This window comes from Sminthopsis crassicaudata, chromosome 5 (assembly GCF_048593235.1).
Source record: "Sminthopsis crassicaudata isolate SCR6 chromosome 5, ASM4859323v1, whole genome shotgun sequence".
NCBI lineage: Eukaryota > Metazoa > Chordata > Mammalia > Dasyuromorphia > Dasyuridae > Sminthopsis > Sminthopsis crassicaudata.
Genome location: NC_133621.1, coordinates 230664141 through 230691470, shown reverse-complemented (window position 1 = coordinate 230691470; position 27330 = coordinate 230664141). Strand labels below are relative to the sequence as shown.

General features: G+C 36.9%; 1 protein-coding gene across 5 annotated transcripts in view; it reads left to right on the top strand.

The window, feature by feature from the left end:
• Positions 1–15502: 15502 nt before the first annotated feature.
• Positions 15503–27330, top strand: part of ATF1 (activating transcription factor 1) — a 30626-nt gene continuing 18798 nt past the window's right edge. The window contains exons 1-4 of one of the 5 annotated variants that reach the window (XM_074270399.1): positions 15720–15858; positions 18493–18627; positions 20318–20364; positions 21622–21720. In XM_074270399.1, coding sequence (XP_074126500.1) covers positions 21628–21720 — 93 coding nt within the window. In that variant the 5' untranslated portion in view covers positions 15720–15858; positions 18493–18627; positions 20318–20364; positions 21622–21627. Of the gene's footprint in view, positions 15859–18492; positions 18628–20317; positions 20365–21621; positions 21721–27330 lie in introns of all 5 variants that reach the window. The other 4 variants (XM_074270400.1, XM_074270402.1, XM_074270403.1 and 1 more) reach the window with 4 other exon arrangements.

Genomic DNA, 27330 nt, shown 5'->3' with positions numbered 1-27330 from the left:
AAAGACATGCTCCTTTTCAATATTTAGGATATGAAGTATACCCTAAGGTACTTACAGTACAAAAACTTTCCTTTAGAACAGAGAAGCTAAACATCTTAAATGATTTTCAGAAATTGATAGGAGAGATTCAATGGATGCATCATCCAGTGTTAGGCTTGACTACCTATCAATTGCAAACATTATATTACATTTTAAAGGGAGACAGTGTTTGAAACTCACTATGCCAGATTACAAAAGAAGCTCAAGAGGCTTTGAGAGAATTTGAACTGGCTTTATCCAATGTGGTTGAAAGAGTCACTCAAAAACCCTTAGAAATATCAGTTTTTGCTACACGAGGCACCCACAGCAATCCCTCATCAAGGAGACAGTGTGATAGAGTGGATGAACCTCCCAGCATAACCAGAACAAAGCCTGACTCCTTACCCAATGCTTGTGGCTAGAATTTTATTAAAGGCCATTAAGCGAGTAGTACAGTTATCTCAGATAAGACCTGGCAAGATATACAGTTTTATCCTAATGCACAAGTTAATGTGTGCTGTGAAACCATCCCAGAGTGGCAAATTTTATTAGCCATGGCTCCAAATTTTACACACGGGTCTCCATTAAAGATAACCAGACTATTACATAATTGGTGATGGATTCTTGAAGAAAAGGTTTCTACAGTTCCTCTTAAAAGATCAACTATCTTTACAGATGCATCCAAACATAATATTTGCGCTGTATACTCTCGTGAATTAACTATAAAGAGAGTAGTCAGAACTCCTTTTCAGTCCACTCAGCAGAATGAATTGTATGCAATCATTCTAGCTCTTGCTTATTATCCAGGAGATATAAATATAATATCTGATTCGGCCTATTCAGTAGGTGTGGTACAAAGAATTGCCACAGCCCAAACAAAATTTGTAGCTTCCAATATATATCAGCTCTTTAAGGAACTTCAAGAGCAAATGAGAAAGCATCCAGCTAAGGTTTATATTTTGCATGGCCACTCACATAGCAGACTTCCAGGTCCTATTTTTTTATGGTAATTCAAAGACAGATAGCCTTCTAACCACGTTGGCCAATACTCCTTTATTTTAAGAAGCCCAAGAATCTCATTCTAAATATCATCAGGCTGTTGGAGCTTTACATTTGCAATTTGGAATAACAAAAGAGGAAGCTAGGAGCATAGTAAAAGTCTGTTTGCCTTCCTTTCCACACTCCTATGCTCCCTCCAAAGAAAAACACTTGTGGTTTGAGCCCCAGGGAAATTTGGCAAATGGATATGACCCATTATAAATGTTTTGGTTATCTGACTTTTATCAATATTGTAGTAGACACCTTTTCAGGATTTACTTTTGCAATACTAGCAGCAAAAGAGACAGCCTGAGTGGTCACCGAATTCCTTATTCAAACTTTATTAATTATGGGTGTGCCACAAGCAATAAAAACAGATAATGGACCTGCATTCTTCTAAACATTTTGCACACTTTTGTGCACAATATAAGACTTTATACACCACTGGCATACCTTTTAATCCTCAAGGACAGGTAATAGCAGAGAGGAGAAACAGAGACATTAAGTCGCTCCTCCAAAAACAAAAGAAAGGGGGAGTCACAGATAACTCTAGAGAACTTCTAAATCTGCTCTTTATACAATTAACTTCTTGATTTTTGATAAAGATACACTAACTCTGCCAGACAGGTTTCATAACCCTCCAGAAGGGCAGTGTCCAGTGTGAGCCGGTCCATTATCTTTAGATAATCACCAGGTTATGTGGAAAAATCCAGAAAGTGGTGAATGGAAGGGACCACAGATAGGTTAACTGCTTGGGGAAGAGGGTTTACTTGTGTCTCTACAGATGGAAAAGAAATCAGATGGGTGCCAACGAGCCATATTTGCCTTGTCTATCAGAGAGAGATGGCATGGACCCTTGAAACAAAGGAGAAGACCCAAGAAACATCCAGTGGTTCCATCGCTGATTGTGCCCACCACTGAAAGAGCCTGGCAGTTATGGTGATTGACTCATGGACATAAAAAATTGTTAATGAGACTGATAAAGGACTTCAAAACCCTCAGGAATCACTGGATTCCCTGAGACATGATAAGATTGTTGTAGGACTTGAAAACCCTCAGGAATCTTTGGATTCCCTGACACATGAAGTAATGGATAATAGATTGGTTTAGGACTATTTCTTGGCAGCTGAAGGAGGCATATGTATGATTGTTGTTTACATACCCTCCTCTAAGACTTCTGGAAATCTTTTACAATACCATGTTGATTCACATTGTTATATCCCTATTTACATGTACAATTCATGTTTGTTACATTGATGAGAGTTAGGGAAGGGGAAAACCCTCTTGGGTCAGTGCAAGAATAGTCCCATGATGGCGCACAGAGTCCCCTGTAAATGAATTTACAGGCCTGAAAACCCAGATTGATAAAAAAGGTTTATTGTAGGGGTTTGGAAGTAAAGTTTAGTTAGTAAAGTTGAGGGTAGAAATAAAAGGGCACCGGATTAGGTCCAGTGGACAGAAACCCTTGGCATGACTGACATAAGGATGCCATGCTTAGGACTTATGCAAAGCATGGACTCCAAAGTAGCCCCTTTTATAATGGCGACTCTTGGTGATCTTGAAGGTGGTGGAGTCCCAGGCTCCTGGCTGGCTTTCAGCCAGGGTCAGCATTGAATAGAATTTAATGGGTTTAAACTGTGGGGGTTGGGAAAGCCCGGTGACCAGGATTTTTTTTTTTCTGATTTTTAAAATTAATTTTATAATTATAATTTTTTAATAGTAAATATAGATGGGTAATTTTTTTTTTACAACATTATCCCTTGTATTCATTTTTCCAAATTGTCCCCTCCCTCCCTCTATTCCCTCCCCTAGATGACAGGCAATCCCATACATATTTAATGTGTTACAGTATAACCTAGATACAATATATGTGTGTAAATCCAATTTTCTTGTTGCACGGCAAAAATTGGATTCCGAAGGTATAAGTAACCTGGGTAGAAAGACAATAGTGCAAATAGTTTACACTCAATTCCCAGTGTTCCTTCTCTGGGTGTAGCTGTTTCTGTCCATCATTGATCAATTGGAAGTGAATTAGATCTTTATGTTGAAGATATCCATTTCAATCAGAATATATCTTCATACAGTATCGTTGTTGAAGTGTACAACGATTTCCTGGTTCTGCTCATTTCACTCAGCATCAGTTCATGTAAGTCTCTCCAATCCTCTCTGTTTTCATCCTGCTGGTCATTTCTTACAGAAAAGTAATATTCCATAGCATTCATATACCATAATTTACCCAACCATTCTCCAATTGATGGACATCCATTCATTTTCCAGTTTCTAGCCACTACAAAAGGAGCTGCCACAAACATTTTGGCACATACAGGTGACCAGGATTTGTAAATTAAAGGTCAGCCCTGGGGGTTGGGGAATCAGAAAGGGATCTTAAAGGGACCTCAACCCCCATCAACACCACATGGAGCCTGCACTGACTGTGGGGAGAGTCATCACTAATAGCCTATGTGTTATTGCTATGTGCTTGTCTAATATCTCCCATGCTGATGGATTTGTGTATACCTGTTTCTAATAAGACCTTTCACTCCAGAAACCCACTAACAATATCTGGCTTGACTCCCCACTTCCCTTTGGTGTTTTTCATTTCTCTTCCTGAGAAGTCAGGGAGAGGGTGATCATCTCCTTTTTGTGTTTTCACCTCCCTTCCTGAGAAGTCAGGGATGGCTTGATCACCTCCTTTTTTGGGGTTCTCAGCCCTCTGAGAGTCAGGGAGGGCGAGACCACCTATATTCTAAAACAAAAGAAAGTGGGAGATGTAAAGGACTGAAACTCTGAATAGGTGTACTTGAATCTGAGAATGCAGAGCACTTAAGGCTAATTACCTATTCAATATAAGTCAATGGCTCTATTAACATATATTTAGATGATGGCTCTCCTCACCACTGGCACCAGATGAATGGGGGAGAGTGAGGTAATCATAGGAAAGATTGGAGGGCTGGGGGAGAGAAGTCAATGTGACTTGACTATAGGAGAGGAGGAGAGAGACTGGAGACTCCAGACTCCAGAATCCAGGATACATCTTTGGCAAGCCGAGTGGCAGCTTGTCTGCCTCCTTCACTTCTCCCCCTAAAGACCAAGGACTTGGATTTATCCTTATTCTGGCTGACCCTGAGACCCTCCAAGGAGCTAGCCCATACATTACACTGTCACTCCACCCAAACTTAAACCTCCTTTGAACTTCAAACTATGCCACTTCCAAAGTCAACCCCTTCTATATCTGCCACAACCAATCACTCCTTTCATTAGACCCAGGACCTTTGGATCTCACCAGATCATGAGATCAAACCTCTAAATCTGGACATATCCACCTTGAGGCTGTTATACATTCATTTACCCTGGGTAACATAGAAACAAAGCAGAAAAGGCAAACAGGGGCTTAGACATAGTTTTTAGTCATGTATGGGATCTGCAGGGAGGTGGGAGAAAAAGTATACATAGCTCATAGCCATAGCTGCTCACAAGGAATCTATTATGCACATTACCTCAGGACAAGGAGGCAGCTTGTGGCTCAGATAGAGCTTTTAGCCAGGATTCAGACTTGATTTCAACCAAGGTCTCTGTCTGTTTCAGCTTCCTCAACTATGAAAAGGTTGTTGTAAGGATCAAACAATATAATGTTTACATGAAGTACTTAACCCAGTGCTTAACATGTAGTATGGATGCTCTTCTACTTACTTTCTCATACCCAGCATCAAAAGCAGAGGCTGAGCCAGAAGCTGTCTCTTTTTTAACTGATATAGCACCCTACTTCTTGTTACTGTCATGGAGGCATGGTGGATGGGGCTTACCATATAATACACCCAGTTCTCCTAGCACTAAACCACCTCATAATTGAAAGAAGTCCTCAAATAATAATAATAATAATAATGATAATAAATTTAATAGCTAACATTTATATAGTACTTACTATGTGCCAGGCACTGTAGCAAACACTTTATATAATTATTATTTTATTTAATCCTCACACCATGCTGGGAGATAAGTGCTATTATTATCCTGATTTTACAAATGAAGAAACTGAGGCAAATATAAGTCAAGTGATTTACCAGTTTTGTAGAGTAGTTATAAGTGTCTGAGGCTCTATTTGAACTCTATTTACTGTGTCACTTAGTATCCCTCATACCCACATGATCAATGGCAAACAGGATGGACAGTTTCAAGCATACTTCATGGAGAAGATGACCATTTTATAGATGTAGAAACTGAGTCCTTAAGAGGGGGAGTGATTTGCCTAGAGTGATATATTTATTTAGTAATAAAACCAGGAAATAATTAAAATTCAGTCTATGGATTTCTGATCCAGATATTCTTGCCTATGGATGCTACAAACAACTTACATACATTGCTTTTCATTTTATTGGGTAATACTAAAGTTGTTGCTTTTCAATTGTATCCAACTCTTTATATCCCCATTTGGGTTTTTTTTGGCAAAAAAACTGGAGTGGTTTGCTATTTCCTTCTCCAACTCATTTTACAGATGAGGAAACTGAGGCAAAGAGGGTTAAGTGACTTGTCCAAGGGTCACACAGCTAGAAACGAATCTGAAGCTGGGTTTGAATTCAGGAAGATGACTCCAGGCTCAGCACTCTATCCACTGCAACACTTAGCTGTCTATATTAAAATAGTTATACATTTTATTTGCTTCATATGATCACCAACTACCATACAAGGCAGGCAAGCCAGCCTAGCTAAAATAGCAGAATGCTCAGAGTGGGGAACTAGAAGCAGCATGTATCAATCAGTAAAGCTGAACTAACCACCTTTACCTTGATACCAAGTCCCCTTGGATCTTTATAAAAATAGCCAGCAACTAGCCCCAAGAGCTTTAAGAATTGTACATGTTGGCTGTGTCCATTGGCGAGAAGGGTCCCATCTTCCCAACAGCACCAACAATTGCTAGTAGCAACAAGTGGTACCAATAGGCAGGTGGATACAAGAGCACCAGATTGTTCCTCTGCTTCTAGTCTAGCCCTTACAGCCATCATGAGGAGAGATGATTCCTATGGAGAAGGGAACAGTTATCTTTACCAACTACCAACTAAGTACCCCTCACAAGATAGCCAAACCACCCTACCTAAACAAGTAGGGCATCCTGAGAAAAAGTCAGGAGTCAATGTGAGTCAAATAGGTCAAATCATCACTTGATTATTATCAGTCCTTGATCATTATGACCCCTCATGCATTGAAAGGGACAGCACAAGACTCTGAACTGGGAGCTTTTGGAATTCCAGTGTTTTCAATCTAGCTTTAGCAGTCATCCTCCTGGGGAGCAGCTTCTGTGGGCATGCAGCCTGGCAGGTGCTCCTCTAACTGCTACAATTCCATCTATTAAGGACCCAGAAAGAAAACTCTCATTTCCAAAGTCCTTGGCACTGTGAAATGGTTCCAAAATTTTATCAGTGGAAATATATTCTAAAAGGATTTATTACCATCTGCTTTGGGGCCACAGTCTAAGGGATACAAGACCTTTCCTTCTGACTTGGGGCTGAAACCTCCCCATTTCCTCCATTAGAATGTGAGCTCTTGAAGAGCCTGGGCTTTTTCTATTTGCATTGCTTAGCACAGTGTACATAATAAGTCCTTTATTCATTCATTCAGTGAAGATTAATAGTCTTAGTCTCTTGCATGATTGTTTCCATAGAATTTTGAGCATAAAGATAGCAATTTGAATTCAACATCTGACATTAGCTAAGTAGAGAATTGAGGATAATAACTATATTTACCTCATGTCATGGTTAGGATCAAATAAGATACTATGTAAGTTACATCACATATAATATACAAATACACACATACATATGCATGTGTGTGTGTGTGTGTGTGTGTGTGTGTGTGTGTGTGTGTGTGTGTGTGTGTGTGTGTGTGTGCAGTGGGAAAAGCTCTGAGCATGGAGTCTGGAGATCTGAATTCAAATTTGGCCTCAGACAGATTTACTAGTTTTGTAACTCTGGGGAAGTCACTTAACCTTTGCTTACCTCAGTTTTCTCTTAGTAAAAATGAGTCTACCTCTCAGAGTTGTTGGGAGGATCAGGTAAAATAGTAATTGTAAAGCATTTAGCACAATTCCTGGCACAGAGTAAGTGCTATAAAAATGTTAGCTATTGTATATTGCCTCTGTGTTGGTTCTTTGTGATAAAACTACTACTAATGAATTTGGTGATGATCATATTACAGGTCACATAGTCAAGGATTTTCCACTGTTCTTAGTATAATCATATCACAATTATTTTTAAAACAGAGACTTTCCTAGAAATTCAATGTAACTCTAAGTACCCTGGGGCTTGAGGTAAGCAGACAAAAGAAAGGTGGGTGTTCTTCCTGCTTCTACTACCCACAGCCTAAAGTTTGTTGTCAGAGCCCAGTTCCAATAGAAGAAAAAGTTGAAAATATCCAATAGAAAATGTAAGCCTATGGATTTTATTTGTTGATGCTCTCTATATCCTCTATGACAAAGGAAACTGGAAAGTGGCTGAACAAAGTACAATAACAGCTGACATTTACATAATGCTGTATGGTTTTAAATGCCCTTTCTATTACTGTCTCATTGAATTTTTAGTAGGTTATAGAGAGCCAGAACTCTGGAGAAATATACTTGAAACAAGGTGTGTTAACTCAGTGGAATTGATGAGATGATGGTTCTCTAGTTCATACTTAGTACTTAGTATGGTGATGTAAGTTCTCTAGTTCACACATATTCAGTATGCTGTAATGATGTAATTGTATCAAGGTATACAAAGGCTGAGAAGGACTAGAAAATGAAACATTCCATTTTTGACCATCCTCCTGGTGGCTCTCCTTCACTCTTCCATTAAGATCAAGACTGGGCCAGAATAAAGACTCCAGATTATATTCCTGACCATTCTTGTGGTGTGTTTATCCTGCTGATACCCAGGCCCATCCAAAGGACCTCCAGAAAGCTAGCCCGAACATTATAGTAGGTAGATATTGAAAGCAGAAAATCATACTTGCATTGGCAGGGCAAAATAAGCTTAAAAGGAGAAGCTCTGGAGCAATGGTCTTTAAACTTTTTTGATTGCTTACCATTTCAGTATAAAAAATGTTGAACATGCATCACTAATAGATTGTTTACTTATAAATTATATTTGTATATATGCTATTATATATTGTACACATTATGAATTATACAAAAATAGAAATGAAAAATGAAAAACCTTTAAAATAATTTATAAAATAAGCAGTATAAAACTTGCTTTTGTTAAAAATTATTATAATCTTTTTAGTGAGAGCAATGTGACTGAACATTTAACATTTTTTGTCATCTTGTTTAATATTTTATGAAACAGTGATTCAAAGGTTTTATTCTTTTTTTTTTACATTTTTAAAATTAATTTTATAATTATAACTTTTTGACAGTACATATGCATGGGTAATTTTTTACAACATTATCCCTTGCACGCACATCTATTCTGAATTTTCCCTCCTTTCCTCTACCCCATCCCCTAGATGGCAGGCAGTCCCATACATGTTAAATGTGTTATAGTATATCCTAGATACAATATATATGTGCAGAACTGAATTTCTTGTTGCACAGGAAAAATTGGATTCAGAAGATAAAAATAACCTGGGAAGAAAAACAAAAATGCAAACAGTTTACACTCATCTCCCAGTGTTCCTTCTCTGGGTGTAGCGGATTCCGTCCATCAATTGGAACTGAATTAGATCTTCTCTTTGTTGAAGATATCCTCTTCCATCAGAATACGTCCTCATATAGTATTGTTGTTGAAGTGTATAATGATCTCCTGGTTCTGCTCATTTTACTCAGCATCAGTTCATGTAAGTCTCTCTAATCCTCTCTGTATTCATCCTGCTGGTCATTTCTTTTTTTTTTTTTTAATTTTTAAAAATTAATTGTATAATTATAACATTTTTAACAGTACATATGCATAGGTAATTTTTTTTACAACATTATCCCTTGTACTCCAAATTTTTCCCCTCCTTCCCTCCACCCCCTCCCCTAGATGGCAGGCATTTCCACATATATTAAATATATCCTACACATATAAAGTATATCCTAGGTACAATATATATGTGCAGAACCGAATTTTGTTGTTGTTGTTGTTGTTGTTGTTGCAAAGGAAGAATTGGATTCGGAAGGTAAAAATAACCTGGGGAGAAAAACAAAAAATGCTAACAGTTTACACTCATTTCCCAGTGTTCCTTTTCTGGGTGTAACTGATTCTGTCCATCATTGATCAATTGGAATTGGATTAGCTCTTCTCTATGTGGAAGATATCCACTTCCATCAGAATACATCCTCATATAGTATTGTTGTTGAAGTGTATAATGATCTCCTAGTTCTGCTGATTTCACTCAGCATCAGTTGCTGTCTCTCCAAGCCTCTCTGTATTCATCCTGTTGGTCATTTCTTACAGAAAAATAATATTCCATAGCATTCATATACCATAATTTACCCAACCATTCTCCAATTAATGGGCATCCATTCATTTTCCAGTTTCTAGCCACTAAAAAAAGAGCTGCCACAAACATTTTGGCCCTTTCCTTTCTTTAGTATTTCTTTGGGATAGAAATTCAGTAGTAACACTGCTGGATCAAAGGATATGCACAGTTTGATAACTTTTGGGGCATAATTCCAAATCGCTCTCCAGAATGGTTGGATCCTTTCACAACTCCACCAACAATGCATCAGTGTCCCAGTTTTCCCACAGCCCTTCCAACATTCATCATTATTTTTTCCTGTCATCTTAGCCTAGATAGGTGTGTAGTGGTATCTCAGAGTTGTCTTAATTTGCATTTCTCTGATCAATAGTGATTTGGAACACTCTTTTATATGAGTGGAAATAGTTTCAATTTCATCGTCTGAAAATTGTTCATATCCAAAGGTTTTATTCTAAGACTGGTTTATTTGTTATTTTATTTGAATGGCTATCATAGTGTCTTGTACCTTTCTACTTCTATACCTAATTATTGCCAGGTAGATTTCCACTTTCCCAAGCAAATTTTAAATCTTCCTTACCATGAGGTTTATTAGACACTAAGCTACTGTGTTCATTTGCTTCTGTATATTGTGTACCTAATGTGTTTCACTGATCAACTTGATCAATTCAAAATTATCTTTTTAAAAATTATTCTTTATTAATTTTAACATGCATTTAAAATTGAGTTGCTATTTTCTCTTCCTTCTAGCTCTTCCTGAATCCATTGAGAAGGAAATATATTATACGTGAGAAGTCAAGAAAAACATAATAACCATGTTACAAAAAAAAGAAAATTGTTTTGGATCTTTGCATTGATCAGATTAGTTACATCACTGCAATGTCCTCTTGGCTCTATTCACTTCATTTTATATCAGTTAATACAAATCTTCCTAAGGTTTTTCTGAAACTATCTTCCTTTTCCTTTATTATTCTATCACAATCACATACCACAATTTGTTCAGTTCAGCCATTCCCCAAGGGATGGCATTCCCTCATTTTCCAAATCTTTGCCATCACAAAAAAAGTTTCTTTAAATATTTTTTAACATATTGGTTCTTTTCCTTTTTCTTTGATTTATTTAGGATACAAACCAATAAACCAGGGGAAAATTATAGACCAATACTCTGAATGAACATTATTACAAAAATTTTCAAAGGGTCAGCACAGTTTTATATTCTTTTAGGCATAATTCCAAATTTCTCTCCCAAAATGTTTGATCCAGTTCACAATTCCTTCAAAAATGCATTGTTGTTTAGTAGATTCAGTTATGTCTGACTCTTCTTGACTACATATGAGGTTTTCTTGGAAAAGGTACTAGAATGCTTTGCCATTTTCTTCTCTAATAGAGGTTAAGTGATTGTCCAAGGTTATACAGCTAGTGAGTGTCATCTACCTGATTCCAGGATCAGTACTCTATTGAGCCACCTAAGCTGCCTCCCAACAATGCATTAAAGTTTGTATTTTCCCACATTTTCTCTAGCATTTGTCATTTTTCTTTTATATCATGTTAGTCATTCTGAAAAGTATAAGGTAGTATCTGAGATGTTTTTGCAATTCTCAAAGTTATTTAGAGCATCTTTATGAGACTATTGATAGTTCTGATTCCTTCTGAAAAGTGACTGTTCATATCCTTTGACCATTTATCATTTGGATAATTTTTACTTTTATAAATTTGGCTCAGTTCCATGTTTGAGAAATGAGACATTTATCAGAGAAACTTGCTGTAAAAATGTTTTCCCAGTTTCCTGCTTTGTTTATAATTTTATCAGCAATGGTTTTGTTTCTAAGCAAAACCTTTTTATTTCATGCAATTCAAATGATTTGTTTTATCTCCCATGATCCTATTTCTTTTTTAGTACAGTCTTCTTCTTTTCATAGATAGGTAAAATTTTTTATGCTCCCCTAATTTGCTTATGACATCATTTTTTGTATATAATTCATGTAGCAATTTTGACTTTATCTTGGTACACAGTGTGAGATGATTTATGCCAAGTTTCTGCCAAACTGGTTTTCCTAGCAATCTTTGTTCTTGTTCTCAAGGCTTAGATCTTTGAATTAGAGCAAAATCCTCTTAAATATTACTACTTTGTAATATAGTTTGAGATCTGGTATCTGTTTTCCTACCTTTTAAAAGTACTTCCCTTGAGAATCTTTTTTTTTTAATTTAATTTAAATTTTTATTTTCCACTTAATATTTTCTCCCAATTACATTTAAAGATAGTTTTCAATGTTCACGTATTACAAGATTTTGAATTCCAATTTTTTCCCCTTCCTTCCCTTTTTCCCTCTTCCCCAGGAAGGCAAGCAATCTGTTATAGGTTATATATGCATAATCATATTAAACATATTTCCACATTAGTCATGTTGGGAAAGAAGAATCAGAACAAAAGCTGTGATTGAGTTCAATGTTCTTTTGCTCATTTCACTCAGCATAAATTTTGCTTTCCAAGTTTTTCTGAAGTGATCCTGCTTGCTATTTCTTATAGAATAATAGTATTTCATTATATTCACATGCCACAATGTGTTTATCCATTTCCGAATTGATGGATATTCCCTCAATGTTTAATTCTTTGCCATTACAAGAAGAACTGCTGCAAAAATTTTTGTACATTTGGGTCCTTTTCTGTTAGGGGCCAAAACTCTGTACTTGAAGCAAGGATTCTTACAAGGTGTTAAGTTAGTGGAATTGATAATATAATGGTTAACATGGTGATTAATAGATCTCTAGTTCAGCTACATGAACTTAGTACTTAATATAGTTCTACAAGATTAACGAGAGAGAGAGAGAGAGAGAGAGAGAGAGAGAGAGAGAGAGAGAGAGAGAGAGAGAGAGAGAGAGAGAGAGAGAGAGAGAGAGAGAGAGAGAGAGAGAGAGAGAGATTCCATCTTTGGCCAGGTGCCTGGTGGCTCTCCTGGAGGACCAGAACAGACTCAGAAGGGCCAAGGGCCAGGGTCAGACTCGGAGGAGGCTCAGAGACAGTGGGAAAAGACAGAGGGCTGGAGGCTGGAGCACAAGCCCTCGGACTGAGATAGACTTCAAGACAGAGATCGTCATGATGGTCTTTTTTGCCTCCCCCACAGAAACCAAGACACATTCCAGAGGTCTTCAAGAAAGCTAGCCGGGGCTCCAATCTCCTGACCTTGGGGCTACAAATCTATTAGTATATTGCTGAATCAAAGTGTGTATACAGTTTTATAGCCCTTTGAGCATAGTTCCAAATTGCTCTTCAGAACAATTGAATCAGTTCACAATTCTACCCACAATGCATTAGTATCCCAATTTTCTCACAATCTCTCCCTTTATCATTTTTCTTTTGTTATATTAGCCAATCTAATAGATATGAGGTGATACCTCAGAGTTGTTTTAATTTGTATTTCTCTAATCAATAATGATTTAGAACATTTTTTCCATATGACTATATATAACTTTAATTTTTTCATCTGGAAATTGCCTGTTCATTTCTTTTCTCAATTGAGTAATGACATATTCTTTTTTTTTTTTTTTTGTAATAACTTTTTATTTTTCAAAATACATGAAAAGACAGTTTTTATCACTCACCCTTACAAAACCTTTCTTCCCTCCCTGCTTACCTCCCTCTTCCCCTAGACAGCAAGTAATCCAATACAGGTTAAGCATGTGTAATTATTCTAAAAATATTTCCACATTTATCATACTGCACAGGGAGTCAAATCAAAAGGAAAAAAAAGAGAAACAAGCAAATAAACAACAAAAAAGGTGGAAATACTATGTTGTGATCTGCATTCAGTCCCCATAATACTCTCTCTGGGTGCAGGTCTCTCCATCACAAGTCTATTAGAACTGGTCTGAATCATCTCATTGTTCATAAGAACCATGTCCGTCAATTGTTGTTGCTATGTACATTGCTATCCTGTTGTACTAATTTCACTTAACATCAGTTCATGAATGACTTATATTCTTATAAATTTTATTTAGTTCTCTATTTGAGAAAATTTAATTATGCTATTAAATGATATTTTTTTATGTCTTTTCATATATTGGACCCTTTATTCCTGATACAACTCCAACCTGAATAACCTGTTGTAATTTATTTACTAATATTTTATTTAAAATATTTGCATCAATGTTCATTTAGGCAATTTTTCTTTAGTTTTGTGTTTCCTGGTCTATATATTATCCATATTTATAAAAAAAATATTGAGGATACCTGTTATTGCAAACAGTTTATGTGATATCAGAATTGTTCTTTGAATGTTTGATAATTTTTTTTTCTGATAAGGGGTTAAATATTTTTTCACTCGGTAATCTAAATATTTTGGTTTTGCAAGTCTTCATGGATTTCCAAGTTTATCTTTAGTTATCTGCTGTATATAGTTAGGCAAGATAGTTTCAGGTGATTTCCTTTTTAAACTGTTGTGAATTTTCGTAAGAACAAGGTATTTCTTCTCTTTTAAAAATTAGTTATCTTAGAGTAAAAAATTTAGCACCTAGTTTTATTAGTATTTTTTCCCTTTCATTATTTGGTTTTTATTCTTTAGTTAGGTTTTTAAAAATGTTTTCAGTTTCATCCCCAAATCATTCATTTATTGCTTCTTTTTTTGTTGTTGATTTTTCTTCAACTACTGCTTTAGCTGTTGTCCCAAAAGTTCTGTATATTCTTAGCTTCTTTGGGAAAACTGTCTTTCTACAAATTGTTCTTTGACTCACCAATTCTTTAGAATTGTTAGTCTCCATTTTTATTTCTTCAAAAGCTTTTTTCCTCTTTGCTAATATTTTATTCAATATTTTTGCATCCAGTTCAAAATATGTTGGCCACATTTTATCTCTCCAAGATAAATCCAGTCTCTTTTTCCTAACAATTTTTATAGCATTGAAATAGTTTTTTGAATGTTTCATATTGTTTGCAAATCCACCTGAGCCGAGGTGTTTTTCCTTGAAAAATGTCACTTAGGGCTTTATTTGTTTTTTGGAGATTGAGTTGTTTATTTTTCCTGGCACCTAATAAGCATTTACCACTTTTTCCAATTCATTCATTTGTATTTTGTTGGATCTAACTGAGAACAGTTTTTAGTAATTTTCTTTAATTTCTTCACCTGTTGTGATTTGATTTTTATATTGGTTTTCCTTTAAAAAAAAATTTATGGTCAGAAAAAGGTATTTGTTTTTCTACAATGTTTATGAGTTTTATGCCTTTGTTGTTTGTCCCTTATTCTCCAAGAGGACCATCACATCAGGGATATATATTCCTTTCATTAAAAAATAATGGTATTGTGGGAGGAAAACAGCAGCCAAAATAATCGAGAGTTAAAAAAAAAGAACTCCATTTTTTTAAGACTAAATCAATCTGGGCCTTCCTCCCCCCAGGACATATACATATATGTATATTTACCAAGATTTAGGACTTCTGTGAGGACTACAGTGCCTAGCCCATAGCAGGTGTTTTAAAAAGTTATTTAACTGATTTATCGAAAAGGCGGCCTTTATAGTATTTAGCTACAACGGTGTCCCTGCTCTGGTGGAATAGAGTAATAGGTCTTTGAATCACGAAGGCCTGCTTTGGATTCACGTCCCGGGGTTAACCTCAGGGTCCTCAAGAAACTACGTATCCGCCTTCATAGCGGGAGTTCCCAATGCTAAAGAAATAACAGATCGGCTTAAAAAAAAGACGAGATTAATGATCACATTAATCTAGATGGCTGGAGGGTGGGGCACGATGATATAAATAGGAAGCACCACAGAGTCGTCGCCCGGCATCGCCCGGCACTGCTCAGCTCAGTCTGCTGAAGATTCAGAGTAGGCAAGAGGGGTAAGTATCTAAGGGATGTGGGGAATCAAGGCCGGAACCCAAAGGTTACGGCCAAAATCCACGAACTCGCGAGGAAAGGGAAGCGTCCCACCCCCGTTCCGTCTTTCTGATGATTTCTCCTCCCGACTCAAGCGCGATTCCCATAGCCCGACGCCCGACGTCGGCAGGTCACGCGGGAGGCGCGATGACGTTGGACGGCGGCTCGCTCGGGGAAAGAATTTTGTCCCCTCCCCCCTCCTCCTGGCTCCCCCATCCTCGGGCCCCAAGTGGACTATGCCGCCGTCGTCGGCGGCCCGAACCGCTGTGGAGACGTTGGCGGCCGGGGCTTAGCCCGGCGGCCACCGCGGCGGCGGCCTCTAGCTCCGATTCCGTCCCGCCTCCACCCGGAAGGGAGGCCGCCGAAGGGAGGCCGAACGACCCGGGCCGCCGCGGGAGGGACGGACGGAAAGCGGGCGGTAGAGGGACCCGGGCTCGGAACTTGATTCTCGGAGGAGGGGAAGTTCCCGCCCAGGGAACCCGAGCGGCGACGTCGGGAGTGGCCTCAGGTGAGTGACCCAGGCGGGGGAGGGCCGTGCCGTGCTGGGGGAGCCGCCCGCTCGCGGCCCGGCGGGCTGAGAGATGTGGGCGCCTGAGCGGGCGGAGCCCCGGGGGAGGGAGACAAGGGGGTGGCGGCCCTGGGCCACGGTGACCTTTCCCACGGGGGCGGGATGGGCTCACTCTCCTCCACGAAGTGCCCGCCCTCGGCCCTGGAACGCCAGCCGACCCCCGCGGAGTAGTCCCGCTCTCCTGGCTAATCGGGAAGCGCGTGTTAGGCGCTATACAAACATCTTGTCATTGATTCTTCCTGCACCTCGAGGGATGGGGGGGGGCGATGGGCTGTTGTTATTCTCTTCTTACACCCGAGGAAGCTGAGACTAAACGGGGTTCGTCAAAGGACTTGCCTTAGCTCACACGCTAGGATAGAGGCTGAATTTGAACTCTGCACTCCCCCTTCTGGGATGGGTGGCGTTGCGCCACCTAGCGGACTAGTTACCGATCTGATTTGCCCCCAGTGGTGATGGTAGTAGTGGTGATAGCTAGTTTTTTTTTATATATTGTGTGTGTGTATGTACATATATATATGTATAGAATAGCATTATGTGCATGCGTTTATCTTATTAGGTAGTTTTTCATATTATATAGTAATTTATAGGTATAAATAGTATTTATATAGCACCTTAAAGTTTGCAAAGCACTTTGATAACTCAGTGCATTGGGCCATTATGGCCATTTTTGTCTCTGTGCCTATTAAAATAGCCCCATTTTACAGATTTGGACGCATATGTCCCGAGTGATAGAACTTAACCTGTGGTGCCTGGTTCCATGTTGTCATTATATACAATTAAAGATGATTCCTAGCACTGATGTTAAATAATAAATAACCCGAGATGCTATCTCTTTGAGGATAATGACTAAATGCTCCTAAAAGCTAATGGATCTGTGACCTCATCCCTGTAGCTATGCCCGCCCATCATGCAGACCTGATGGAGAACAAAGCCCGTAGAGACGCATTCTGTGAGAATTTTGCCTTTTCACTTCTAGAAATTCTCCAGTGGGACTTCTCTCTTAAGTGGGAGAGTTTTTCCAAGTTTTTTGTCTTTCTGGGATGCTAACAGATCCTTATAAACGAGTCTGTCTGTAAACCAAGGTTTTGCTGACTGACCTCCTTGCCCCAGATAGTGGAGTAATGATGCATTTCCTGCCGGGTAGCTGGAGCTGGGCCCTGTCACTCCGGATTGGAGCGCTGGTTTTGTGGTCATTGTATTTCTGTTGGCTCTGACTCTGGCCCAGTCACTTGGGCAAGTCGGGGGTGTTGGAGTAAACGACCTATAATCTTCCTTCCAAGTTTAAAACTATATTTTAAAAATTTTTCTACAGGGTTTCCCACAATTTATATATTTTATATTTTAAAATACGGATTACTTTCAATAAAAGTTTGCAGCATTCTGTAGTTCTCTTCATTTGCTTAACATTAATGGCTGTGTTGACCAAATGTTAAGTTTTTATTAATACTTCATAAAGATGAGGTGATTTGGGGATCTTCAGTTTTTTTTCACACCTCATATTTTATAGAAGAGGAAACTGAGACTAGCCACAAACATTTATTTAGCATCTCTTATGTAACAGGCACCTATCTTAAGGGCCTGAGGACATAAAAGACAAAAACAAAAAAATTCTTACTATAAATATGGAGAGAATTAATGCAAAATGTGTTTTTGGTTGGACACTGAAAATTTATAAGTTGTTTACCTACAATAGCATTTAATTTATTTTTTCAGTTGACCCAGACTGATAACTTTAATCTGTAGAGTCTCTGTAAATAATCCTTGCCATCATTCATCAGGTTACAGAACCAAATTGAATGCTTTTTCTCATTTGTGTTCAGAATTTGACCAGTGTGTTATGTACGGATTGCTCCTCTGGAAGCTTTTGTTTGGTAGAGAGCGATTGGAAATTGCCTGCTTTGCCACATTGTTTGTAATTTTGTGATCCTAGGCCAGTCACTTAACTGTCGAGAGCCTTGAGGCAGTTCTGTAAGACTCAGCTAGCTAGCTACCTTGTAAGGTGCTTCTTGGCTTTTGGTAGAGAAAAAAGTTACTCACTGGGGCTCTTTATCCAGTCAGAAAGAAAGGAAAAAAAACCTGCCAACTTTTGCAGCTCTGCTGAATTATTTCCAAAGTAGACTCAGTTTAATTTATTATCTTTTAGGTAATTTATAGACATTAGTAATTATGTGAAATCAGAAAATTGCTCTTTGTTGTCTTTTCATGTCTTTCAAAAGTCAAGAATTATATGCTGTTTAGTTCAAGAGGGGTCATAGAGATTATCCAGTGCAGTAATGTGGCTTTGCAAATAAAGAAATTCAGTGCTGAATAAGTCAAATGGCTTTCCAGTTGACACTTAGTAGTTACTCCTGTTCCCTTAAGAAATTCAGGGTTCATACACACTGTTTGATCTTGGGAAGTTCTGATCTCAAAGCAGCTTCTTTGGCTTGTTAATACTTCCAGTCTCTAAAGCTTAAGTATGATTTTCATCTGGAATTTCCCCAAAATTGGTTAGCTCAGTTCTGTTCCACAGAGGTAGTCCATGTGAAAAAGAGGTACCAAGTTGGGAATAGCTTTTTATTTCTTCCATTACAGATAATGCAGACTACACAAAGGAACACATAGAGAAAACCCAAATAGCCATTAAAGACCCTTTGTGGGACTGCTGTGTTCCATTCACCTTGTACCTATACTTCCTGAGAATCTCATAGCAGTTGTCATGGAGAGGTGGTGAGTTCTACTCATGGTATGGCTTTAGTCTTCCAGATGTAGAATCTAATATTGATCACCTTACTCTCTTTTGTTGGCTCTAACTCTGGCTCTGTCATTTAGGCAAGTCTGGGAAGTTGGAGTAGATGACCTATATTCTCCCCTTCTTTTTGCATGCTTTTAAGAAAATACTCTCAGATTTTTCAATTTGTTAAAATTGTCAAATGAACTTAAAACAGGGTAACCTGTCTGTCTCCCATCTGGGGAAATTGCTTACTATTGCTGGCCTGCACTCAGAAAAGGAAACAAAAAAGCATGCTGGATTGCAGGTCTGGGAACTCAAGTCTCAAGCATACCTGGACAAGCATATGTCTCTAATGGCCATGTGTTTCTGTTGTGAAGTCCTCATTTTTGTTGTGATGATGATCCCTGGGGTGCCTGGGCTGGAGAGAAAGCCTTCTGCTCATTCCTTCCTTATCTAGTCCTCTACATGTGTTGCTGTCCACCTTTTCAAAAGAAGTTTCTCTTGATGTTTCTTTTTTCCATGGGCACATATAAAACCAGGCAATTATTTCAAGATGTGGTCTATCTACCTATTTCTGATTCCCATTCTGTGGAATCAGAAAAATCTTTTGCTTTATTTAATAGCCAGTCTGTTCTTTTTAACTACTCATCAGACTGGATAGTCTTGCAAGAATTTTTCAGTTTCCTTTAATTATGGTACTTTGTATTCCTTCTGCCCCACAATGCTTGTGGTTACTCCACTTCAGTTTGTTGTAAGTAGCTACTTAGGTGTGCTTTATATCTTCTCTTTTTCCTCCTTCCGTTTTTCTCTTCCTCTTTCCTTCCCTCCCATTTTTCTCTGCCTCTCCCTTGTCTCTCTCTCTCTCTCTCTCTCTCTCTCTGTCTCTCTGTCTCTCTCTCTCTCTCTCTCTCTCTCTCTCTCTCTCTCTCTCTCTCTCTCTCTCTGTCTCTCTCTCTCTCTCTCTCTCTCTCTCTCTCTCTCTCTCTCTCTCTCTCTCTCTCTCTCTCTCTGTCTCTCTCTCTCTCTCCCTCCCTCCCTCCCTCCCTCCCTCATTTCCTACTTTGCCCCTTCCCTCCTTCTGTCCCCTCCCTTTCTTCCTTTCTTCCTCTCTCTTCTCTCCTTCTCTCTTTCCTTCTTATCTCATCTAGGCTAGAAGAAAAATATTTATGTATGGGCCTGATTTCATTGCTGACCATCGTGAAAACTTTGACCTGCTTTGTTGCTAAATGGGCTTGGTTCTCCACTACTTAGGGAACCTCATGGTTGCTGCCTGAGAGTAGGGCAACAGTACTGCCTTCATCATACTGAGGCAGGATTTAGGGGGAATAACATTGACTTTGGCCAATTTGCATTTTAGAACTCCCAAGTTCAAGTGATTTACAGCTTCAACCTCCCTTGTACAGATAATAGATGTATACTACCACTCTGGCCAATCTACTTTATATTTAAGAAATTTTTTCTGTTGAACAAGTATTCTACATAATATTTCAAATATTAATCTTAGTTTATGTATAAAGTTTTGAGATTAAAAAATAAAAGAATAGGGGAAGGTGTAAGTATGCATATCTTTGGCATCATTTAAAAATGGTTCTAACAATATTCTATTGCAATTTAATATTTTGCAAAGTACTTTCCTCAACTTCAGTTGTGTTAGAACAAGTATTTTTTTTTTTTCTCTTGTTTCAGGAAACTGAAGCTCAGAGAAGTTAATTGACTTGCCAGTGGTTATTAAGGTGAAGTTTTTTTTTTTTTTAAATATATAGAAAGTTAGCTATATTATGTTCCTTTAGGTATTTAAGTGTTGAAAGCTGGCAGATAAGACTATTTCTGTGATTGTCCTATCTGCTACTTATAGGTCCAGTTTTCCATTAGTTATAGGAGTTTTAATTAATCTTAATTAAGGAGGGGGAAAAAATCAATACATCACAGTGAGCATGAAAAATAATTTCTAGTCATAAAACATTTAATATAATTTGCTTTGGTTCAAATTCTGATTGTCTTTTGAAACAGATACTTTTAAAAATTGGTTTATGTTCAGTGGGGGAAAAATGTCAAAGTACCATATCTATGCATTTTTTTCTGTCTGGATATATTGAATTGTAGATTTGGATCTTAAAATTATATCATTTGATATGTCTTGTTTTTGTTGCTTTTTAAACATTAAAATTTGGTTAGAAATACTATCTTCCATGTAATTGTTGAAAATAAATTCCGATATTTATGACCTTCAAAGAAATGGACTAAAGGACTTTACATTATCTTTACTGTAATTCAACCAATAAGAATATAGATACTTGTAAAGTGCTTAGCATAGTACCTAGCACATAGTAAGTGCTTATAAATGCTTGTTCCCTTCCCATCCCATCCCATCCCATCCCCCTTATATTCTTCTTTTCTATACTTCCTCAAGAACCTGCCCTGGTGTACTTTTCATTCCTTTTCCCAAAAAAACCCCAAACTAATCTTCTTGCTTTATAGTTCATACTTGCACTTTTTGATTCTTTAATGCTGCTTTATTCTTTTCCATTCTGTTCAAAACCACATAACCCTCAATGGACCATCTGTGTGAAACGGTGAACTCCCTTCTGATGAGGAATCAATATTGAAACAGCAAAACTTCTCTCAACTTTGGTTTAAGAAATGTCCATATATTATGAAGTATAAATATAAGTAAGTCCCTACTCTAGAAAATGGAAAATTTATGTATGTCCTCACTCAGCTCCGTAGTATATTCTTTAAGTGGAATCAACTTTATGAAAATTTTCTGGAAGCTAATATTAACATTTTTAGGGGTCATAGTTTGGAGCCATTCATATTTTTGCCTCTTGTTAAGCATTCTTAATAAATTTCCATAGTAAAAATTAAGATTGGGAGAAGTTTTTGAAGCTGTAAATATAGGTGCTGTAAATAGCATTAAAAAAATCCCTGACATATTTGAAAAAGAATAACATCCAAAGACTAACTTTTTAACTAAATTTTTTTTCTTATAGTTGATTATGGAAGATTCCCACAAAAGTAACAGTTCAGAGACAGCACCACAACCAGGTACAACAGTGCAGGGTGCTCATATCTCTCACATTGCTCAACAGGTAAAGCATGGGTCAGTTTCTATAATTTAGAAATGCTTAAGAATATACTGTATTTAGATTAATCGATTGGATTAAATTTTAAAAGTATCAGTGATTAAAAAGACCACCAACAGATGGAACTGTATTAAAAGTTAAGATTTCATGAGAGTGGGTTTGCACTTAATCATATCAAGAAAACTGTACTTTTATAAGGGAAAAATTATTTTTTATATTATGATATAGTCTATGGTCTAGAGACAAACTTCATTTTTATTTTAAGTTTTTTTTTTTTTCCATTTAATGGTATTTTTTCTAATTGCATGTTTTCAACATTAGTTGAAATGAATGTTTATAAAATTTTGAGTTCTATATTTTTTTCTTCCTTCTCTCCCAAAGACAGCAGGCAATCTGATATAGGTTATACATGTATAATTATATTAAACATTGCCATTATGTGACAGAGTTCATTTTTAAATATCCAAATCAGTGATTTGGATGGGTGTATTTTTCCCCCATATTTTTGTAGTCACTTCAGAAAAATGAGTTGATTTGAAATTTACTTTTATCTGTATCCTTATTATAACACTTCCATTTCTAAATATAGCAATTCTCTACACATAAATATGTAATTACAAAAAAGAAAAGGGATAGAAGAAAGGCAGTTCAGTAAGAAGTAATCAAAACATCAGCTGACTAAAACAGTATTTTCAATATTCTACACCTCTTCAAAAAAGGGAAGGAAGTTTGCCTGTTAATTTACCAAATTTAATTGAAGCAGATATTTGTAGCATATTTGTAAATCAGCTATAGTCCAACAGATTTGTCATGGATACTTGTTGATTTCTCCCCCCCCCCCCCCCCCATGTTATTCAAATTGATCATTATGCGAATTCAGGAAGCACTCGCATAGGTTTTTTTTTTTTTTTTCCTTTAAATTTTAATAGTATTTATTTTTTCCCAATATAGCTCTCAACATTAACATTTTCAAAATCCTGTGTTTCCATTTTTTCTCCCTTTTCTTCTTCCTTCCCCTCCCAACACAGTAAGTAATCAAATATAGATTAAACATGCAGTTCTTCTAAACATATTTCCATATTAGTCATTCTGACTCACATTGTTTTTACCTAACAAATTAGTGTGTTCTGTATTTTTTTCTTGACTGTATTATTTTAGTATGGGTGCATAGATATGTAATTTTAAGCTATTAAATTTCAGGTGATTGTGGCAAGGAAGTACTTATCACACAACAGATAGAAAATATAAGTATTTTTATTGCTGTTTTACTGAGTGTGAAGACTCGGCTTCATCCAGGGTCTTCTAACTCCTTGGTCAGTGCCTTGCTGTGTCCTCATCCTACACTCTTACTCTTCTGTGGTAGGGCAGGGGGGATTCTGGGGAACTGAGTGAAAGGGAGGCTTTAGTTCCCCATTCCCTTAGGTGAAGTGTGTTTCAGTTTCTTCTATCATTTTCATCTTTACATTTATCAAACATTTATAACTCATTTAACGAGTTCAATGGGTACCCACAAAACCATTTAATACTTCTAATTTCCTGTCTTTACATCTTCTCAAAAGTATTAGTTTCACCTGACTTTCATCTCTGACTTTTTTGGGGCCAGTATATATCAGGAACAGGATTTGAACCCAGGTTTTTTGAACTTTAGAGATGATTCTTCTACGTCAAGTTCCGTCACTATTGTTTAAAATTAAAACAAGTCCAACCTGGAAAAGATTGGGAAAGCACTTTTAACAATATTATGACTATTTCTTACAGAATGTAATCACTGTAAATAAATTGTCACAACAAGGAATCCAAAAAGACCATAAAACTAGCTACCTTAGCAAAAACTTGACTTGTTTGGCAAGCAGAGAGATAGGACAGCCAAGGGCAAAACTGGTGTTAGAATGTAAACTTGTTTTATAGTGCCAAAAGAGAAGAATTGTGGATGATTTTAAGGGCAGTATTGCCTAAGAAAACAGCAAAAAGTCATGTAAAGGAAATAGAGAAAAAGCAGAAGCTTTGTGAAAGACTAGACCATATGAATATACACCACAGGCATCTAATGGTGAAACTGAAAAAGGACAACATAAAGGTTAGAAAAGAAAACTGTGATGTGTCAGTGACAGTAGAGTTACCGCTTTAAGATTCAGAGATTCTAAAGAAATTGGAAAGGGCAGTAATGAGTCAGGTCTAATGACAGAGATAGCATGCAAAACTATGTACAGACACATTTTATAGAGGATAAATTGGAGATAATCAACAGGGGGAAAAGCACTAATATTTTTTGTTTTGTTTTTTGCTAAGGCAATTATTGTCTTAGGGTCACACAGCTGGAAGTGTCAAGTGTCTGAGGCTAAATATGAACTCAGGTCCTCCTGACTTAAGGGCTGGTGCTGTATCCATTGTGTCACCTAGCTGCCTCAGAAAACACTAAAATTAACAGAAAGCAAAAAGGGCTTTTTGTGGAATGTGGAAGTTTAGCTGGGATTTGAAGAGAGCTGAGGAAGGTAGGAGGGAGAGCATTCTGGGCAAGGGGACAGTTAATGAAAATACCTAGAACTGTACTATGTAGTGTGAGAATTCTTGATCAGAGTATTAGAGAGCAACAAGCAAAATTTCACAGGAGATTTTCCACAGTTGACTCACATTTTTACCATCATGCAATTGAATGAGAGATTTAGTGCATACAAGGTGCCAGTACAAGCTTCCTGGCTGTTAACTAGAAAAGGAAATTTGATTAGGTAGAGTTGCAAAGCACTTTTACTTATTATCTCATATAATCTATCAAAGTGCTACCTTAAAGCCTCTTTTCGAACAAATTGTCTCCCGTGTATATCAAAATCACATAAGATCTTTTAAATGAGATAATAGAGAAAACCCTCATTAATATCAAATACAGTATGAAAGTATATAATGTAGGGGCAGCTAGGTGGCACAGTAGACAGAGCGACAGCCCTGAAGTCAGGAGGACCTGAATTCAAATTTGGCCTCAGACACTTGACACTTCCTAGCTGTGTGACCCTGGACAAATCACTTAACCTCAATTGTCTCAGCCAAAAAAAAAAAAGTATATAATGTATAAAACAGACTTTCTTATCAAAGGTATTTTGTATTCTAAGGATATATATATATATATATAGTTGGGTTAAAGAGAAATTCCCAATAGATGGTGAAGAACTCTAATTTTTCTTATTATTGAACAATAATTGTGATGATATCAAGTCTTAGAACATTCCAGAACCTCCCACATAAGATTCATAGTCCCTCAAAAGAGTTCGGCCAGTTATCTGTGCTTTTTTGTTAAAATAATGATAATTGAATTAGATAATCTGTAAAACTTATCTAATGATGATATCCATCATATTTGTCTAGAAGTCCACCTATTAAATGTATTTATTGACATTTTGTAATCTTTAAGTCTCTCATTTATTTGTGTGATGTAAAAGATGTGGGTGACACCAATGCTGCCTGCCACAAGCTTGAAGGTTGATCTTAACCTCAACAGATCTTTTTCCATCCACTTGTACTCTAGCTGGACTCATTTACCAATAGTTAACACTCTCACAAAGTACAGTTTGTTTCTCTCTCTCCCAAATAAGCCACAAATTAATTTTATTTTCAAAACTTTCCTTTTCATATATGTATCTTACTGATCTTCCTTCTGTTTTTTTTTTTTTTTTCTGTTGTATATTTCCTAAAATGCTTCAGTGGTCTTTTTAAAATTTTGGTAACCTTAATTCCTCGTTCTCTACCTCTTAATACTCCATTTCTCCACATTGAAAAAAGAATAAAATGCTTGTCATCCAAAGTCAAGCAAAAGAAATCCCCCATATCAGCTATTTATGAAAATTTACATTCAATTCTGCACCTTGAGCTTCCCTGTCAAGAGATAGAAAGCCTATTTTATCACTGGTACTCTGGAGTCATGGTTGGTTACTATATAGATCAGAGTTCTTAAATATTACTTCTTTGTTTTACTATGGTATTATATAAATTGTTTTCTTTGTTCTGCTCACTGAAGTCTGCATCAGCTCATATAAATCATCCAGGTTTACTGAAAACATACATTTCATCACAATGTAGTAATATTCTTATTATTCATATTCCATAATTTATACATATCTTCCCCTGGATTGATAGGTGCCCCTTTAGTTTCTTTTGCTTATACAAAAAAACTATCGTAAATATTTTTATGGGGCATTTTAGTAACTGGTTGAGCAATGTAGTGTTATTAGTTGGTGGATGTCAATTCAGTGAAATAATAGCAATTACATAGTACTTGTTATTATCCCAATTTTACAAATGAGGAAATTGAGGCAGGTTAAGTCTTGCCTCATCTAAGGCCTGATTTTAATTCAAGTCATCTTGATACTAGGCTCAGCACATAGCAGATGAGCATCTCTTGTGGCGTGTGGCAGAACAATGTCCTTTTTGTTATTTTCATCAATGACTTGAATAAAAGCACAGGGGGACAGTTGTCAAATGTGTTCAACAAGAGTTGGAAGGAGCAGATAGAGGAATCAGGCTCTAAGAAGATTGGGACAGATAGGACTAAACTAATAGACACATGAACTTAAATTTTTAAAATTAAGCATAGAAATACAGACTGAAGGAAATTTGATGGGATTCATATAGAATCATAGATTTAGAATTGTAAAAGTTTAGAAGTCACTGAAACCAACTCTGATTTTACAGATGGTAAACTGGGGCATAACAAAGTTATATGACCTATCTTGGGTCACACAGCTAGTGCCTAAATTTGGAATTTGCACTTAGATATTCCTGACTTCAAATCTGTATCCACTATTTTATGATGCCTCTTTATATGAAAAAGATAAAGGGGTTGTAATAGATCACAAACTTAATAGAATTTAGTCTGGTCATGTGACTGCCAAAAAAAATAATATAAGCTAAGGCTGTGTTAATAATAATTTTTTTTTAGAGTGTCAAGGAGAAAAAGGAGTAATTCTGTTGTATTTTGCACAATACAGACCTTGACAAAATATGTCCGCAGGGAGGGAGGTGCCCAGAATGGTGAAAGGAGTCTAGACCCTTTTTGTCCTATGAGAAATGATTGTAGAAATTGCTTATTGCTTTTGCCTGGAGAAGACATGGAATGCCTTGCTTTTTTCAAAAAGGATCAGAATTTGCTGAGGGAAAATGATTTAGGAAAATGCTGTGTTAAAGTAAAGGGTATCTTTCACAAGAAAGAAGCATTAGACTTATTCTTGATATTTTCTGAGGACAGAAGAAAAACAATTGATTCCATGTATATGGAAGAACTTTTTGACAATTAAAAATGTCAAAAATTGGAAGTTGTTGTTATCCTATTAAAATAATAAATTCATGGTAACTGGAAGTGTTAAAGCTCTCAGTTTAATTTTGTTTATAAGAGACTCACTTTGAAGAGAAAATTGGATTAGATTACATTTAAGATGCCTTTCAATTCTAAATGGTCTGTGATTCTATGTAATTACTGTTATAGGTGTCTGAACTTTCTCCTCTGATTACTAGTAAAAAAAAAAACAACATTAATTTAGGCCAGTTATCTGTGCATTTTTGTCTCATTAAACTTAGAAAGCCTTGTTTTATGGAATATGTGTTTTATCTTCTGATTGGAAACCAGTTTTT